Source organism: Artemia franciscana, chromosome 6 (genome assembly GCF_032884065.1).
Source record: "Artemia franciscana chromosome 6, ASM3288406v1, whole genome shotgun sequence".
Lineage (NCBI taxonomy): Eukaryota > Metazoa > Arthropoda > Branchiopoda > Anostraca > Artemiidae > Artemia > Artemia franciscana.
In genome coordinates, this window is record NC_088868.1 from 32,091,581 (window position 1) to 32,111,640 (window position 20,060).

The 20,060-nt window shown below is 33.1% G+C and overlaps 1 protein-coding gene across 1 annotated transcript in view; it reads left to right on the forward strand.

Moving 5' to 3' along the window:
• LOC136028322 (dnaJ homolog subfamily C member 13-like) overlaps positions 1–20,060 on the forward strand; it is a 227,470-nt gene that overhangs the window by 107,517 nt on the left and 99,893 nt on the right. The window contains exons 16-18 of the mRNA XM_065706093.1: positions 670–815; positions 3,527–3,850; positions 12,956–13,140. Coding sequence (XP_065562165.1) covers positions 670–815; positions 3,527–3,850; positions 12,956–13,140 — 655 coding nt within the window. The remainder of the gene's footprint in view (positions 1–669; positions 816–3,526; positions 3,851–12,955; positions 13,141–20,060) is intronic.

A 20,060-nucleotide genomic window follows, 5' to 3' on the forward strand; every position in this document is an offset into this window, starting at 1 on the left:
CTAATCCATCTTCAGCTTACATATGCATATCGCGTTTTATGTTTTCAGAAAAAAAAATTGAAAAGTATTCTGAAAGGCGATTTCTGAAATATATTATCTGAAAGGCACATTTTCTCTTAATAATTCTGGCAGGAAATGGATGAACCAAATTTTCGTCCAGGTGGTAAGTTTTGTTGGTAAAATTTTGTTGTAAATTTAGCTGCCAAAAGGACATTTTTCTATCGTCTGAACCTTTTTTCTTTTCTTTTAGTGTAAGAATCGTACGCAAAAATAGAGTTGAATAAGTTTACCGAAGTTAAATTTCAAACATGCTTGCGAAATGAGTATTAGCGTCTAAAGCCTTGCTGGAAATTATGCGCAAACAACCAAACACAAACGAAACTCGACTTTCATGAATCGAAACACCAACACTCATGCGTCTTATCGGAACTTTGCTTAATCCTAAAGAGTAGATATGCAGGGGTATTTTTTAACTTTCTTTCATTGAATGCGTCGTACGCCTAAATGGAATTGAAGAAGTATAACCCAGTGCAATTTTTATACCCCTTAAGAAAACTAAAAATGGCGAGTAAAGCCATATCCCAAATAATAATAATAAAAAAATGACTTTCAGGCTAGACTACTTTGATTCTAAATAAAAAATATTAATGACTTTTCCTTTTCTTTCAGTGTACAGATCGTTCAGAAAGAGATCGATTGCTTCAGTTTATTGCCAAGTTGATTTTACTAAAGGGCAACACCAAAGAATTAATTGATGCAAACGGAATTCGGGTCTTAATCGATTTACTCACGCTTGCACACCTTCATACAAACAGGCAAGCCTTCCTATTTGCATCTCCCTCTTATATTATTCTTTTATTTTATTTTATTGTTGTCAATTTTTTTTGGTTTTTAAATCACTGTTATTGTTCTTATTATTCTTTACTTCACTAATTTTGTTTTTTAGTTTTTGACTATGAGATTTTTTTGGCCAACAATATTTGACCGCATTATGCTTCCATGCTATAAAATACTGAAAAAAACTAGCTTGAAGAGATAAATTAAAAAAAAAGAAATAAATAAGTAGCTGCCCGGTTCTGGGGTTTTGTTCTTTTGTAAGGAAACCTCTTTCCAGTGGCTGTAATTACCACCATAATAAGTCCAAGGAGGACGAAAATACGGAGAAAGAAAAGGAGGTTGTCGCTCCCTTAAATCCTCCTTATGGGTAGGGAGTCCCGATTGGGGAAGGGGGCTATTGTACCCAAGAATTTTTCTGCTCTTCCCCTTTATACTTTGAAAATTACTTTTTTTGGTATTTTCTTTGAAAAAAAAAAAAATCCTAAAAGTATCCCCTCTTACATTCTGAAAATAGAAAGAAATAGTGCAAAGTTTTTTACTAGCACTGAAATAAAAACATAGTAAATGCACCACTGTATCCTGACCCTGCAGTATATTAAGCATCAGGGGACACCCGAACCTCTTCCTGATTTTGGGTTGTAAAATGGGGTAGTTGGATGTCTGTCAATCTGCTCTGTCCCTTAGAAAGAGTAAGTGCCGAGGGGCCGAGCTTTACTCGGTGAAATTAAAGTCACTTTTAATCTTTTTCAAAAAACAACTCTAATTTTCCTTAGTTTTATTTGCTTTAGATAGTGTAACTATTAGTGTATTGGATTTCTTGGTATTTGTTATATCATTGTAGGAAAAATGTTTTTCTAAAATTAATTAAGACTAAAAGAATTTTCCGAAGTCGGGACCTACCTAGATCGTATTTATATTTTTACATCGGAAAATGAACAATTATCTTATTACGAACAATCTTATCAAACGAACAATAATTATTGAAGCTCAGTCGTCTAGTGTACAAATTATTATTGTAATGCTTCTGCCACAATGCTTAGCATTTAATGCAAAGCAAATAAGAATCCGACAATCACTCCACGTCTATCTGACGGGAATATCTATCTAACTGCAAGGAATCAACTGATTTGTCAACGAATGAAGTGCGTTTTGAAACTCATCCTGCTTATGCTCAAGGCTTCCAATCTTCAGGGGTCTCTTTTTTCCGTCAGCAGACTGTATATGAAAAATATTAAGGGGTCTGGGAAGAAGAAACGAATTTTTCGAGAAGTGTGATCTATTTAGATGTAAATGGTAATATTTCAGGTTTTCGAAAAAAGTATAGTCCCATTTTTGAGAACAATGCACAAATATACGTATGACCTATATATAAAAGTGTACAAATACACATTGTCTGACAAGATGGCTAATATAGATGGAAAACGTCAGCATTTCATGTTGGAGGGGTATATTTTATGCCAAGCCTCAGTGCCCATCCCCCGTTCTTGAGGTTTTTGGAAGTTTTATTTATTTTTCTTTGGGAGGGGGGCTAACTACTATTTAAGATAGGCCAATCCTGATAACAGCTACCAAAGGTAGCTAAGAGGAAACGAAAGTTCCTCTTTGAGAAAAATTTCAACACCGAATAGCGTAACACATTAAAATTATTAATTATAAAAGAAGAATTGTATTATATTTTTTATATACATATATATATATATATATATATATATATATATATATATATATATATATATATATATATATATATATATATATATATATATATATATATATTATATATATAATCTTATATATATATAATATATATATATGTAAATAATATAATATATATTATATTATATATAATATATATATAATATATATATATATATATATATATATATATATATATATATATATATATATATATATATATATATAATATATAATATATTATATATAATATAATATTATATATAATATATATATACTCTTCTTATATATATATAATCTGAAAAACAACGCTTTCCTGAAAGCGCTTTTCAACATCAATTTTGTCCTTTTTTTCAAATATACGCAATAAATACTGCAAAATTATCATTGCCCAACCTAGGTGATGAAACTAAAGAAGTTGACATCAGTTTTTGTTAAAACTGGGCATTAAAAATAGGTTTTACTTTGTGTAACTCAAACTTGACCTACGAGATTTGTGTATTATACAGTTTATTTTCAAAGTTCGTATTTTCAATTTACACTTATTAAGTTGTGGTTTTTTTAGAGGGGGTATTATACAAAAGGGGAGATTGTGAGGAGGAGGAAGGACCATGGGCATTGTTTTGCTTCCCAGCCTTTCTACTCCAGAAACGACACCTGGAAATGCCGTTTTTGGTGCCGAATGTATCAAGTGTTAGCATTTCCGTGACTCGAATTCTGTATTTCCACAGTATGTTCCATATGAGGTACCTGAGAACTTCGTCTAATCTTTTCTTAAACTTCGCCCCTCCCTGACAACACTGGGATTTTGTAGTGTCAGGGCGTTAAAATGTGTATTTGCTGGTGTTATTTAGGCTTGAATTCGAGGATGACTCGAGTATTAAAATTCAAAACACTTTACAAATAAAAGCTTAACATCGAAATTTACAAGATAAAGCTTATTATCGACGTGCAAAGTATCAATATTTATTCTTTACCAATCTCTCTTCTACAGAGCAGTGATACACACGCAGACTAACGTCATTGAGGCGGGCCCTAACATGAAACGCCAGTCTTACAAAGAGTGGTATTGCCGTCTGTCAGAGAAGCAACAAGGACCATTTAGCTTTGATGAAATTTGTGATATGTACAACCAAAAGCATATAGATCCTAATACTAGGGTGTGGGCTTTAGGACTGGAGACCTGGCGACCTTTGCATAGTGTTGCCCAGTTGAAATGGAAACTGGTTGGAACTGGCAACGTAATACTCGATGAAACAAAGATGGCTTCTCTAGTTCTTGATATTCTCATAAGAATATGTAGATACTCGCCAAGTAGGTGAGTCATTCAAATCTTATTCCTAATTTGATAGGTTTGGCGTCCATCTGCCTTTATAATTTCCTTTCCTTTTTCGTTAACTTTTATTTGAATTAAATCGATAGTTGTGTTGGAGTGATTCATAATTTTGTTGTTAGTTATTGTGTCTATTCAGTCTTTACCAAAAGGTGTGGGTGACTTATAAGAATGGATACTGGCGCTAGTGTCGTCAAAGAAACATCAGTGCCATCTAGCATTTGAAGATACTTGGAATTTTTGAAGCTTTGCAATCGTTTCTCTGTCAGGAACTGAGATCAGACACTTAATATACTAAACTAATTTTACCAACTATAAAAATAAATTAATAGTTTTATCATTACGCGAGAGAAAGTTCCGAGTGTCGCCAAACGCTAGACGGTATTGAGGGTGGTTATGTTGACCGTAACGCCAGTTTCCACTCTTATAAGTTACCACACTCTTTTTGGTCTTTATATCTCATCTCTTTGGGCTGGGTTCATATTTTTTTCCTTTCCTTTTAGTTCAATGTTTTTTAGATAACATTTTTCAAATGTGCTCCAGCTAAAGCTCTATGAAAGGTGAAATAGTGGTCAATCCATCAATCAATCATTTTATTTATACTAAAACACTATTACAAACGTAAAAAAAAATTAGGCCCAAGAAGCTTTGCTTGTTATGGGCCATACAGCACAATAATAAAGCACTAAAAGAACCATAAATAATAACTTAAATCAATCAATACATTTGAAATGAAGATGTGGAAGAATAAACACTAGCACACAGTAAAAAAAAAACGATAGAAACAAGTAGAAACCAAGACAGTAGAGAAACAGGAAAGACAAAGTTGACATTAGAACATGAGAAAAAAAAGACGAATAAACAAGGACATTAAAAGCTAAGAAGATTCCTGAAAACAATTTTAAAAAGAATACGAGAGAGATATATCAATTAGGAAAGAATTCCAAAAAGTAGAAACAATAGGGAAAGAGAAAACAGGACAAATAAAAAACGAAGCAGAGAGAGAGAGAAATTACTAAACTGGAAAGACCCGACGAAAAACTGCCTTTGCAGAAAGAAATAGAGGGACATCCGGAGGGATGGAGTTCCATAATAGAATTGGTTGATATATAAGGGACCTCTGGGCTACTGTAGATGATCGTTTTGGTAAAATAAATCGTCGAGACGAACTACGTAAAAAAGAAGAGCACCTACCTGAGCCTGTCCGTGAAAAACATCGCTGCAAGGGCGGTGGAAGTGTACCTAGAGGAACAGAATGCGCTAAATAAAGATTACTTTTGCCTGCGAAACGATCCAGTGGAGCTACTCCAGTATCATTATAAAGATCAGAGGAAGGGTAAAGTTGAAAGAGAAGAAAAGTAGCCTTCACTGCCCTATTTTGGGCTCTTTGAAGTTGCAGAGAAGAGATTTATTTGTATTTCCCCAGACAGAGCAGCAATGAGAAAGGTAAGGATAAATAAAAACATAATAATGAAAACCATAACATCAGTAGGGAGAAATGAGTTAACCCGGTGCAACATTGAAGACTGGCGGAGGATTGGGAAACGGATTTGACTTATATGTGGTTTAAAAGAAAGAAAACAGTCAAGATACGCGCCAAGAAATTTCACCATAGTAGCTTGTAGTATAATATCTAAGTCAGGGTGATTGGCTGCTGTACGTCTCTCATACGGTACGTCATACAAACGGAAAGAGTCCCATTGAAATTGACAATGGCACTCTTTCGGCCGTTAAAAGCCATACCATTTGACCAGCACAAATTTTTTACTTTATCAAGAAGACCTTGAGCTATAGAAGTGGCAGATGGGAGGTCCGCTGCAGCAATGAAAAAACTACTGTCGTCAGCAAAATGAACAGGGTTATCATGGGGATGAAGACCATCAACAATATTATTAATGTAAATTAGAAACAAAAGTGGTCCAAGCATAGAGCCCTGGGGGACGCCTTTCAATATGGGAAAAATAGAGGAAGAAGTACCATTAACAGAAACATACTGAGATCTCCCTGACAGATAAGACCTTAACCAATCTAGTGGGACCCCATGCACTCCAAATAAAGAAAGTTTAGCCAAAAGAACAGAGTGGTCAGAGTAAATAGTTAAGAAATAGACCCAAAACACACAAGCCCTTGTCCAGATTAACACACAAAAACTCTGTTGCATCTGAAAGTGCATACAAGGAAGAGAAAGAGGGACGAAAACCGTACTGATGGTTAGTTATGAGAAAATTTCCAGCAGTCGTGTTGGTGCTAAATACAAATGAAGAGAGTCTACGACACACTATTTTTTCAACAACCTTAGAGATGACAGGAAGAAGAGAAATCACCTTTTTTGTGCAAAGGTACAACAGTAGCAACTTTAAATAAATGAGGTAAAACACCAGAAGAAAGAGAGAGGTTAGTTATGTGTGAGATGGGATGAGAAACAAACTGACTAATTTTTTTAAAGACATTATTACTCAAACCAAGATTGTCAACTGAACGACTGCTTGGAAGTTGAGAAATAATACTAAAAATCTCAGTAGCACTGCATGGGGAAAGGAAAAAATACTTTTCAGGTACGGGAAAACAACTTACTCTACTCTCGGGTGGAATGAGAACTGAAGGAAGTGTGGTGAAATACGAATTGAAGGCACTTGCTAAGGATTTTTCGTCCACAATAAAGCCATCAGCTTTCCTATAAAGACAAGGGGAAGACTGTTTGAGTTTCTTATGGGAAAGAGCTTCATTAACTATATTCCAAACCTTGCGAAATATTCCCCTTACACTCATTAATTCGACGCAAAAAATACAGCTTTTTTGCTGCACGAACTGAAAAAGTGAGCCCATTTTTGTAATGTTTATACTTCAAAAGATCATCTTGTGTCTTACTTTTACATGCAGTCTCGAAGAAAGACGCCTTCATATGTGTTGCATTGATCAGACCTCTAGACATCCATGGGCATTTGAGTGCAGAATTCCTTGGCCTCTTTCTAAGAGGAAAATACTTACCCGACAGAGTTCCCATACAACACAAAAATAATCTAGTTGCACATTCAACATCATTAGCTTCAAGAACACTAGACCAAACATTACTCTGAAGACTTTGTATTAAATTAGAAATTTCTTTATATGTAAAAGCTCTAAAAGAGGACTCACCTTTTTCACCACATTAATCTCTGTTTTAGGCATAAATAATGACACATAGTTAGGCACAAATAGATAAATAGGGAAGTGACCAGAAAGATCAGTGAAAACAAGACCTGAAGTGAACTTCAAATTAGGAGAATGAGAAATGCAAATATTATCTATATATATAAGTGGCAGAATTTCTTGTAGGGTCAACACGAGAAGAAAAAAAAATTGAAGGAAGTAGCACAGAAGAAGAAAATACATCAAAAAGATGGCCACATTCATCACTTGATCCAACATTTAACATATTACAATTAAAATCTCCCAAAACACAAATCCGTTTTTTAGAGAAAGTCTCCACACAAGAAAGCTGATCAAGTAAATCACAGAACAGATGTGTTGGAAAAGGAGGGGGCTTATAAAACAAACAAATAGTATCACATGCAAACTGGCTTTTCAGATCAATGACAAGAGAATAAACTGTCCTACTATTAGACGAAACTGATGTAAACAAGGATTCAAGGTCAGATCGTCTACTAAATTCAATATCAGATTTTATAAACAAAGAAATACCCCCAGAACATTTTGTTACCATTCTAGGGACATGAATAGCAATATAACCATGCATATCATAAGCTGTTAAATTTTCACTATCAGATAATCATGGTTCTGTTAATCCTATGAATTCAAAAGGGCAAGAATTCTCAGACCACAAATACGATTTCAGACTATCCCACTTATCTCTTATCCCACCCACATTCAAACAAAATACGTTAAAGCTACTATTTAAAGAGAGTGAGGGCAGGATTTTATCACAATAATCAATAGTAGTGTGATAATTTTTATTATCACACTACTATTAAAGCTTTAATAATAATTAATAATAATAGTAATTTAACAATAATTAAAGCTTTTTTAAGAATCATCGCTTTAGCTATGTCGTTTTGGATGTCTTTCTTTTTCTTTTCTTTTTTTTCACAAGCAAACGCCAAAAAAAATAAAATAAAGTAGGACAGTGTTACCCCTAAACCATTGTGTGCATTAAAATGCAACTTAGAAAATGTTTTTTTTTTTTGGATTTTTGTACTGATTTCTCTTTAATGACATTGGCACCTGCACATTTGGCTGCACTAATTCAAGCTCTGTTGTAGAACAGAAGACATTAGAAAGAACGTAGGCAATTGAAAGCAATCAAATTGTCGCTGTTTTCTCATGACTTTTAATATAAGTCAGGTATAACCGTATCAGGGGGCGGGGGGCTGTTACCGGTTATGACCCGTCCTCCTCCTAGATTGTTGTTCTACTCATAAAAATGTAACAGAATGCATGTAAAAACATTTTTGGGGGTTTTTGAAGATTTTTTGTGTTAAATCTCCTCCCCCCAATGCCTTCTCCCTCCTCCTAGATTGTTATTCTACTCATAAAAACGTAACAGAATGCATCAAAAAAAAAAAATCTTCTTAAATAAAAATAAATATAAAAAAACATATTATAATATATTTTTATATATTTTATAAGAAATATATTTTATAAAAAATATATTAAATATTAATATATTTAAAAAAAACTAAAATAAAATAACTTCTCCCTCTAAAAAAAAAAATACTTAATACGCCCTTGAAATTATGTTTGCCAATGCCTCAAAAGGGTGTCTTTGCTTCTAACTATAGATTTCTTGTAAGAAAGCCAACCAAAGAACATAGTAAATTAGAAGGAATAGGATTTTGTTGCTTTCTCGTGGCTACTATAGCAGCTCATGTATTCATGTAAAAATGTCTCTCAGTCTAGAAAAAAAATGTTCATGAAAAAGACCATATAACTTACCATTTGCGCTACAATTATATCTCAACAATTATATCTCTGTTTTCGTTTATCTGGGGCGTATTCAATGAAATTCTTTAGAGGTTACTGAAATAAAGTTTCACCATATTTCTCTGACTTATTTTTGCAAATTAATTTTGAGTGATAAAAGTGAAAAATTACTGTTAAGTTTGTCATCCGGATTTTTGAATTTCAAGCGTTATTTTAAAAAATCGCTTAGGTATCTAGGCCATATTTGATTTTTCAAAAGAAAACATAGGCTGTTTTCTTGTAATAAAGTATTCTTTGTAAAATTGTTCTTACTTTTTGGATTGTTCTACTCTGAAGTTTTTAAATAAAACTGGTAGGGCATCTAGGTCATCTTTTTTTAGATTTTTTTCTATTGTAATACAGTATTTTCTGTTAGAATTTTCTGTTAGAAGTGCCAAAAAGGTATTAGACTACACACAGTCACGGTAACCTTATATAAAGTCTACTAGCAACATTTGCTTAAAGCATACGGTACTTCCAAAAAGCCTTCAGTTTAGGTAAATATAAACACTTATGGAAAGCGGTGGGACTGGATCGCACCTGGAAAGTGTTCAACATGAAAAAGAAAGAGTAAACAGTAATGTTTTGCCAGACTAGGTGTATATTTTTGCAGAGTGGGAGGCCATCTTTCCGCTGAATACGAAGTTTTCATTATAAGAATTAAAAGTTAGTAGCGTCCCAAACAAAAAAAAGCTCTGCAGGTTGAATTATAGAAATTGAGACTTAATGAGTACTATTACTACTGCTGATAATATGTCATTTGAATGCCAAGCCGCTTGAGGTCAATACAGCTGCGCAGGCTCTTCTTCTAGCCTTTACACTTTTGGGTACCTTACTCTTTGCTATCACTTTTGGGTACCTTACTCTTTGCTATCACTTTTGGGTACCTTACTCTTTGCTATCACTTTTGGGTACCTTACTCTTTGCTATCATTTTTGGGTACCTTACTCTTTGCTATCACTTTTGGGTACCTTACTCTTTGCTATCACTTTTGGGTACCTTACTCTTTGCTATCACTTTCGGGTACCTTACTCTTTGCTATCACTTTTAGGTACCTTACTCTTTGCTATCACTTTTGGGTACCTTACTCTTTGCCATCACTTTTGGGTACCAGTCTGACTGATCGTATTTCAAAGATTAAGATGTATGAAGAATGGGGTTCTTTCCTGCTTTCTAGGGGTTATAATGAGAGAGAGGTTGATGGCTCTCTCTCATTATAAGGATGGCTAGGGCACGTTTTTTGGATGAAGGATGACAGATTGATAAAGATTGTCCTTGTTGGCTGACCATGTAGTGTATCATGAAAAGCAGGCTGGCCCTTAACGGAGTGGTTGTGGGGGCTTAAGTAAGGATTTAGGAGAAATTGGAGCTATTTGGCAGGGCTGAAATGGGGAGGTTCTGAATAGATTAGTAAGTAGTAAATAAGACGACACTAGACCCTTGAGGGTCCAAACCGGCGGTGCTGATCTCCGTTTCAAGGCCCTTCAGCCAGGAAGTGCAATGGGGGGTTGGGGGCCAACCATCCTTTGCTTTCACACACCCTTCCTGCTTACCTTCCCCAGATTTCTCCAGGTACCCATTTAGAACTGGGTCGACTCTGGCTGAGCTTAGAGAGTCACGCCACTAGCCCTCGCCCCAAACTAAATAAGTGGTCACAACCGGGATCGAACCCGTGCCCCTTGGACAAAGAATTCCCACGCTAGCGCGCCAACCACTCAGCCAGGACCACTCAGTTCTGAATAGATTGGGATGGAGGAACAGCATGTTTAGCTGTGTTGGTCTCATGTGGCTTGGTGCTGCATTAAGTTATTGGTATTAGTTATTTACCCCCTCCCGTGAAGTTTCAATTTCCTTCGAGTCCTTCTTTATGATCTCTTATCCATTCGGGGAGTACTTGCTTTTCGTTCAGCCCCAGGTGGATGGCCAACTAGTCCAATCTGCCATCCTTCGTTCATAAAGCGTGGCCTGACCCTCTTAATCTTGCTTTCATTGTAGCCCTTAAAAGTGGAATAGAACCATATTTTTCATGTAGCTTATTGTTTGATATACTCTTAGTCTAACGAAGACCTAAGGTTATCCCTAGACAATTCCTCTGGAGGACATTTAACTAAATTTTCCTTAGAGCACTAGCACCATTAAGCAATCTCTTGGTCTCCAAAGAGATTAAAGTGTGCAGGCAGCATTACAAACGGATACTGGAAGTCATTTAATTGCTCTTATAGCTTTCATCTTGGTAGCTGTTATAAGTTCCTAGTTTTTTAAGGCTCCTACAGAGGAGACTTCTTTTTAGTCGTAAAAGGCCCTTATAAGTCTTAAAATTAGTCGTTGATACACATTCATGTATGCTCGAGCTGTCCAGTTTCAAATAAGAAATATATATGTATATAATGTGTGCAAATATATAATAAATATATAAAAAATCTGCTTAAATTTGCTATCAGTTATTTCATTTTATTTTGAACTAACGACATAATAGGACTTTATGCAATCTCAAGGAAGAAACTGATGAGGAATTAAATAGGTATAGGATAGGGCATAAAATGTAATATAAGTGATGAATTTGACGAACTAGCGAAATTTCTTAACCACCTAATGAATGAAGTAAAGTAAACTAAAATTCCCTGAGTAGTAATTAAATACTAAAATAATTAAATAATTAAAATAAGATTTAAAATTAATCTAATTATTTTTATCTAATTATATTATAATTTAATTATGATTATTTATATGATTAAAGTAACTAAAAGTTGTAAAATACTCTGCTTATGTCAGGGGCCTATCATTCGCTTTATTAAATATAAATACTCAAAATAAAAACAATAAAGATCCATTTTACTCTCTAGCAGTCAGCGGTGCAGGATATCCACTAATTTGAATACTTATTTCTTATTAATATTTATTTGTTAAAATTCAGTTAAATTACATAAATTATAATTAGTTGTTATTCAAATTTAACTAATAAGTTATAACTTGAAATTGTAACTGAAAGAAAAACGCATTCGACAAAAAAAAAAAAAAAAAAAAAAAAAAAAAAAAAAAAAAAAAAAAAAAAAATAATAATGTAACGAAAATAACACAAAAACCAACATCAAAATTAAGTATATAACTAGAAAAAAAACTCAAAGACTTTTCTGTGTAAGCACACTAGGAGTTCTGAACTGCGTATTTCGGTGACATACGATTCGTCCGAGGTTCTAGGTGCTTTAGAACTGCGCATGTCTGGTAGATATTCTGTCGCAGTTACGCCTAAAAGTCATGACTGACATTTTCTCGCTTCTTGCATAATTGTCAGAAACTGTTTGCGAAACCGTTTTCAAACAGAGGTTCTGTAGAAAAATGTAGGTCAGGATTATCAAAATGGGATTGAACATGCATTTTACTGATGACATTCACTTTGAGAGCAGCTTAGCAAACAGTTTTTGACAATTACTTCTAAGCTGTAAGGATTTCATGTTTTTGTGGTAACTGAAACGATACCACAGAAACGATGTTTCATTTCAGTTTATGAAAAACAGCTATTAAAATAAATGTTTAAATAAAATGTTTATTGTGTATAAAAATAAAATGCCACTGAGATTCAAGATCAATATTATGTATAACCTGTTTACTGTTTGTCAGGTTTTACGCTATATCTTTGTTTTAGATGTGTGTGTTTTTTTTTTGTTTTTTATTTTCGTTTCTTCAATAATGTGTTAGTTTAGATGCTCGTTTCACCGACCGTATATGAGACAAAAGTTAGGTGAAATGAGTTAGCTTAAATGAATAGGCCACGTTTTGAGGATGAAGGATGACATGTTGTCTAAGGTTGTGTATTTTGGCTAATACAACTTAGGTCATAGGAAAAGCCTTTCATCCCCGAATAGAGGGTGGATAGATTATAAGAGAATATTTAAATGAAATAGGAGCTTTATGAAAAGGGACAAAAAGTGGGGCTTCGAATAGTTTGGGGCGGAGGAAAATCATGTGCAGCTGCGTCGTAATGACCTCCTGGTGCTGCAATGAAGGGCTAGCAGCTGTGATAGCAGTATTTCGCAGTAACATCTCGAAATGTATCCGACTATTGTATTAATGTATTTAACCTAATGTATTAAATTAATGTATGTATTAATGTATCAATTAATGTATTTATAGAGATAACGACGGAGCTGTGATTCGGCCTTTGCCTCGAGTAAAGCGTCTTCTCAGTGAAGCGAACTTTCTACCTCATATTGTTCAGCTACTCTTGACTTTTGATCCAACTTTAGTGGAGAAGACGGCCACATTGTTGACAGAAATTGTACAAGACAATCCTGTTCTGCCAAGAATGTATCTCACTGGTAAGTTTTTGACTGCATTGCCTGCAACTGTTACCCAAGTTGTTTCACGTTTGCTATATTTCTAGGATAAATATAATCGCAGCGATTAATTTTTTCCCTTTCCCATTATTGCTTGTGGTCCCTTCTGGCTGACGAATTCTTCAAATTCTTGAAGAGCTCGTTTTTCTTAGAAAAATCCCCAGAAAGTCTCTTAAACTTGAATTTAAAGTTGAAGTCCCGTTCAAGTATGCTGTATTGTGATAAACAAAATCATTGAGAATTAAATCGTTTAAAACACAGAAATCTGGGGCTGCTCTACTGTCATTAAAACTCGATGTTTTATAAATTTTCATTCGATACAAATTTGAAAAATATCATTCATGCAAAGCAAGTCTTCGGGCCTAGTTGAGAAAAGTAGAGACTTCCAAATACACACACACACACATATATATATATATATATATATATATATATATATATATATATATATATATATATATATATATATATATATATATATATGTATATATATATATATGTATTTGGAAGTCTCTACTTTTCTCAACTAGGCCCGAAGACTTGCTTTGCATGAATGATATTGATATATATTGATATTGCATGATATATATATATATATATATATATATATATATATATATATATATATATATATATATATATATATATATATATATATATATATATATATATATATATATATATATATATATATATAAATATATAAATATATAAAATTCCAACAAACCGACGGCCTATTAAAGTTTGGTCATGTATGAATACAGTTAATGAAAGCTAATATTTCTCCATTTACTATCTTATGAAACGTCATCGAGAGCTTTTCAGTTGCTTGGCGAGTCCGGAAAAAAAAAATTATGAAACGAGTACAAGTCTTAATACCAATACTAAATTCTCATCCCTAGAAAATCTCTTAAATTCTTGTTCTGGTAAAAGCACAAAATGGGGTCTTTTTAACAATACACAACAAAGAGAGATACAAAAAAAACTCAAACGAGACGGCAGCCAGTAGAGAGGAAAGAAATGAAAGACTAAAATAACGCGGATATTTCGCCTGTTTCTAAACTAGGCGTCCTCAGCACAAGATAAAAAGAAAAAAACACTAAACTAAAAACAAATAAAACCACCACCAATAATAATAAATACAATTGTCGCTACTGATCCACGTAGGGAAAAGAAGCTATTAGAGTTACTTCAATAAGAACATCAAAGCAACTGAGGAAAAATTATGAAAATTGAAACTTTAGTTAACTATTCTGTTGCGAAATAATCCTCTTGTTAGCTAATATTGAAGCAACTCTTTTTGGTCTAGTAGGTAATCTTGTCCCCTGGTGATTGTGTAAAATTCTAATTCCCTTATTGACTATTGGTTCATTTTTCAAAAGACAATCATAAATTGGGTCAATATTTAAATTCCCTGTGTCTCTATTGAAAAATTAGCAAACATATGTTTTTAATTTCTATAGCCTCCCTCGCCCACTGAGAAAAACCCCTATCATTAGAAATAGCTGAGCCTCATAAAATTGTATAAAATTTTCAGGATGAAGAATGTATATTCAGCCAGAGCTGAAACAAAAGTTTCAGGAGGCTTTCTTAATTGTAGGTTGTTTTTTTTCTATTGGGTTGCGATGCTCAATAAATCTTTCAGTAAATTGTTGGTGAGTTCTACTAATATAAAACTTTCCACAAGAACAAGGAATTTTTATACACCCCACTAACTAAATCTCCCCGGGTTAAATCCACCCCAGAATAAAAAAAACTACCTAATGGTCTCACTGATTGGAAACAAGTATCAATGTTATGTTTACCTAAAATTCGTTTAAGTATCTCTCCCAAAATAGGTACATAAGGCAAAGAAATGAAACTTTTTGGCATATTTAACTCTGTACACTGTGAAACCCCAGTAACCGTATTGTTGTGTTTAATGCGTCTATTTTTTATTATTTTATCAATGAATTCAATCGGGTGACTATTTCAAAATAAAATATCCCTCAAATACAACAATTCAGAATCTAAAAACTCCTGGGAACAAATTCTGAAAGCTCTATCCACCAGTGCAATCGCAACCCCTCGTTTCACTGGAATACTGTGGCACGAATGAAAGTTCAAATACCTATAACTTTGTGTAGGCGATAAAGCTAACCCCAGCCTCTACGGGACAAAATTGAGCAAATGCGCACATTGTAACACTTTGAATAACATCAAATCTTGGCATCATAGGAAGGTACTAGAGAACATTACTGCCATCTGATTTTCATGCCTTTCCACTTCCAAATCAATAGGTGGCAGTAGTAGTAGTCTCAAGACATCGCATTTCTCCTAGTTACCGTATGTAATGAATAAATCCTTTTAAGAAAATGTTCGGCAATTTCTTATAAAAACAAATAAGAGTTTTAAGCTTGGAAATTATTATTAAGAGATATAAGCTTGAAAATCCTATTCTGTGGGTAGCTGCTGAAGGGCTTGTGGCGTTGACTCTTACTGACTGTTTTTTTTTTTTGTACTTCTTTTTTTTCTGTTAACTTTATGTTGTTTTTTAGTGTTTTTTTTTTTAGCGGTTTTCTTTTGTCTTTCTTTTATTTTTCTCATAATTTTCAGGAATGTGGTTATTTGGGCTACACTACGGATTTGGGCTATATTTGGGCCACGATTTCTAAGCTTCTAAATTTACTTCTCCCCCTCTTTTAGGACATAACATCTTACGAACTAGAAAAGTTTTGGGTTAGGTAAATCTAACATTCTATTGCTCTATAATAGAATTCTATTATTTTAAAAAATATGACTATGTTCTATATAGTCCCTCAAAATTTTGTGAGGAAATTTGGTTATCAGGCCTTTGGCTTGTAAAGCTTAAAAAATTACCATCAGTTTGGTCCAACTGACCCGAATAAACAAAATTCATTGAAAAATTGCCATTAGTTTGGTTCGACTGACCCCAGTAAACGAAATTCATTGAAAAATTGCCATGAGTATGGTCCGACTGACCCCAAAAAATAAAATTCATTGAAAAATTGCCATGAGTTTGGTTAGACTGACCCCAATAAATAAAATTCATTGAAAAATTGCCATGAGTTTGGCTCGACTGACCTCAGTAAATAAAATTCATAGAAAAATTTCCATGAGTTTGGTTTGACTGACCCCATTAAATAAAACTTATTGAAAAGTTGCCATGAGTTTAGTTTGACTAACCCCATAATTTTATCTATTTACACAGTTTTATCTATTTACTGAGGTAAATAAAATTCATAGAAAAATTTCCATGAGTTTGGTTTGACTGACCCTATTAAACAAAATTCATTGAAAAATTGCCTAGAGTTTGGTTCGACTCACCCCAATAAACAAAATTCATTGAAAAATTGTCATGAGTTTTGTTCGACAAGTCTTTGGGCCTAGCTGAGAAAAGTAGAGACTTTCAAAACATATTGAATGACTTTTTTTTCCCTTGTATATATATGCTCGTGGTGGAAAATTTGTTTTTTTTTCCGCAATTACAACAAACCAACGACCTAGTAGAGCTTGATCATGTATGGATACAGTTTTCTCCAATGAAAGCTGATTTTTCTCCATTTATTGTCTTAGGAAACGTCATCGAAAGATTTTCAGTTGCTTGGCAAGTCCGGAAATAAAACCCTTATGAAACGAGAGTGGGTCTTGATACCAATACCAAATTTTCACCCTTGGAAAATCTCTAAAATTCTTGTTCTGATAATTGCACAAAACAGGGTCTTTTAAACAACTTGGAAAACATTTATGCTTGAGGAATGATTCTTTCAAGAAAAAGGAAAATCCTACATTAAAGAAATCCTGAAAGTGAATTAATGTTTGAGAATCAGAATTTTTATTAACGGTATAGAAATATATATATATATATATATATATATATATATATATATATATATATATATATATATATATATATATATATATATATATATGTATATATATATATATATATATATATATATATATATATATATATATATATATATATATATATATATATATATATATATATATATACATATATATATATATATATATATATATATATATATATATATATATATATATATATATATATATATATATATATATATATATATATATATATATATATATATATATATATATATATATATATATATATATATATATATATATATATATATATACCCGTATATATATATATATATATAAATACCCGAACAAGGCCTTGTATTAAAGTACTACGAAAAGGTTTCGTGGTGACTGTAAGTGTTACTAACAAACTATTACTATTATCTTAAATTTAATTGGCATTGAAACTGAATATTTTCACCAATCAATTCGCCAAATTTCTTATCATAATCATTTATTCCAGGTAGCAAAAATTCAAGGTAGGTGACGATAAAGCTAAACCAAGTTTCTACGAGACAAAATTGAGCAAATGCGCTCATTGTAATACTTCGAATAACCTCAAATCTTGGCAACTTAGGAAGGTACTAGAGAATATTACTGCCATCTGATTTTGCATGCTTTTCCCCTTCCAAATCAATAGGTGGCAGTAATAATAGCCTCAAGACTAAATGCATTTCTCCCAGTTATCGTATACGACGAATATATCCTCTAAGAAAATATTTTGCAACTTCCTATAAAAAAAAATAGTTTTAAGCTTGGAAATTATTAATAAAAGATATAAGCTTGGAAATCATATTCTGTGTGTAGCTACTGAAGGGCTTCACTTTCTGTTACCTTTATGATAACTTTCAGGAATGGGTTTATTTGGGCTACGGTTTCCAAGCTTCTCAGTTTGATCCTCCCTTTCTTTTAGAATATAACCTCTTACGAACTAAAAAAGTTCTGGGTTAGGTAAATCAAACACTGTATTGCTCTAAAATATAATTCTATTATTTTGAGATATGACTATATTCTGTGTAGCCCCTCAAAAGATGGTGAGGAAATTTTGTTGTCAGGTTTTGGCTTGTAAGGCTGGAAAAATTGTAATGAGGTTGGTTCGCCTGATCCCAATAAACTGCAAGCATCACAAGAAAAAGTGAAAAACAAAATCCATTGTCAAAATCTATGTTCTTGTAATTTTAAAGCCTTATAAGCAAGAAAGCATGAATTTCCCTTTCTAAGGTCTAATTTGGATAGATAAAAATTCCTGAAATCGTCATTCGAGTACAATATAGAACTTTACGAATTACAAACTTTTACAATGTTCGAACTGCATAAGGATCCTGGCCATGCTTTACACTTAGTCTGATTTTAGCCCTCTGGAAGGTATCTTCAACTAAGAGTATGGAACATGCTTCAAGTTGTGGCACGGGGCTGTCTTGAGACGTTTAGTAGTTTAACGTTCAAAGTTGAGTTAGATCTATAAATATTAATTGGTAACTTTGTATATTACAGTAGCATACATATGTTTCTTATCAGAATACGCATATCCCGTTTGGGGGCCGTAGACTCATAATGTTGAATATCCAAGTGATAAAGTGGAAGGATTCCAAAAAAGCAGTTCAAACTATCCTTGAAGAAGAATTTGTAGATTATAAGTCTGCTGTTGAGTTTTAAAACATTGAAACTCTTGGAGATCGCAGGTTTCAGTTGATAATTCGTTTTGGTCAATTTCTCCTTGCTAGTCCCAAGCACCGACATTTTCTACCCTCGGCTGCCAACTTAGTAGTTAATACCAGAAAGAAGGACAAATTAGTGAAAGCGCCTTGCAGAACTAATCGAATTAACAATTCATTCATGCCCTTTTTTACCAGCCTATAACAACATGCCTTAGGGCTAGGTTTGTAGATGACAGCGATATTTCGTTATGTGATTTTTATCTACGACTATGAAAGCTGTCTTTAAATAAATTATTTCTGTATTCTGATTCTGTATTTTTTATATTGTTTGTCATATATTTGTTATGACTATTTCGATTTTATTTTTTATTTTTGCAAAGATTGATTTTTTGAATCAGTTCCATTTAAAATAATTACGTTTTTGTTTTTGGGGTGGTAGTAAAAGAGTGGTGTTATTCATTTATATGTTTGAGTAGGCTTGAAATAGCAGAACCATTTATTTGTCTTTTGTTTGAGTTTCTTTTTTTTCTTTTTTTTTTTTTTTTTTTTTTTTTGCCGAGTCAGTGTAGTTTCTTATCGCCTGATTTGAGTTCATTCATGTGATAAATTACATTGATTGTTTGAACAATTTTATTTTTATTGTATCTTCCCTTTTCTTCGGTGTATTGTTATTAAATAAAAATAATAAACTTAACCAAAAGCTGCTGCTCTTTACTTTTACCACTGTTCCTTTTCCGAATTTCTGTGAAGAGTTCATGTAAAAATTTTAACAACTTTAGTCTGTTAATACAGGCATTTGCAAAAAGCAATGAGTCTGAATTTTGATAATAATTGCATGAATACTATGATTACAACCCGGCTTTTTTCTTCCCGGCTCTCAATAGTTATAATTATTAATAATAATTATATAAATTATATCTGTTAATATGTAATATTATTAAGTTTCCACCTAACATCTACTACCAAAACTTTATAATTGCTCATGGAGGTTTTTTGTATTCTAATATTTAAGGACGTATGTGCTTGTGTAAGTCTTTACTCAAGCAACCCATACCAGCCAATTTCATTTTCACTGTGTTTGAAGAAAGTTTCTCCTCAAACAAGAAAATGAATGAATTGTCTATATTTTGCCATAATGGCCATATAATGTTTGTTTACGGCCATAACGGCCATAATGGCCATATGGCCATAATGTTTACGGCCATAATGCTGCCAAATTGGACTACGTCAAGAACTTGTGCCTCGCATATAATATTGTTTGCGTCCAAGAACACTTGTTAGCTACCGATAACTTTGGGCTCTTTCAGTCGGTTCCTAATAAATCCGTGCACATTCATGAGGCTAAGCGCT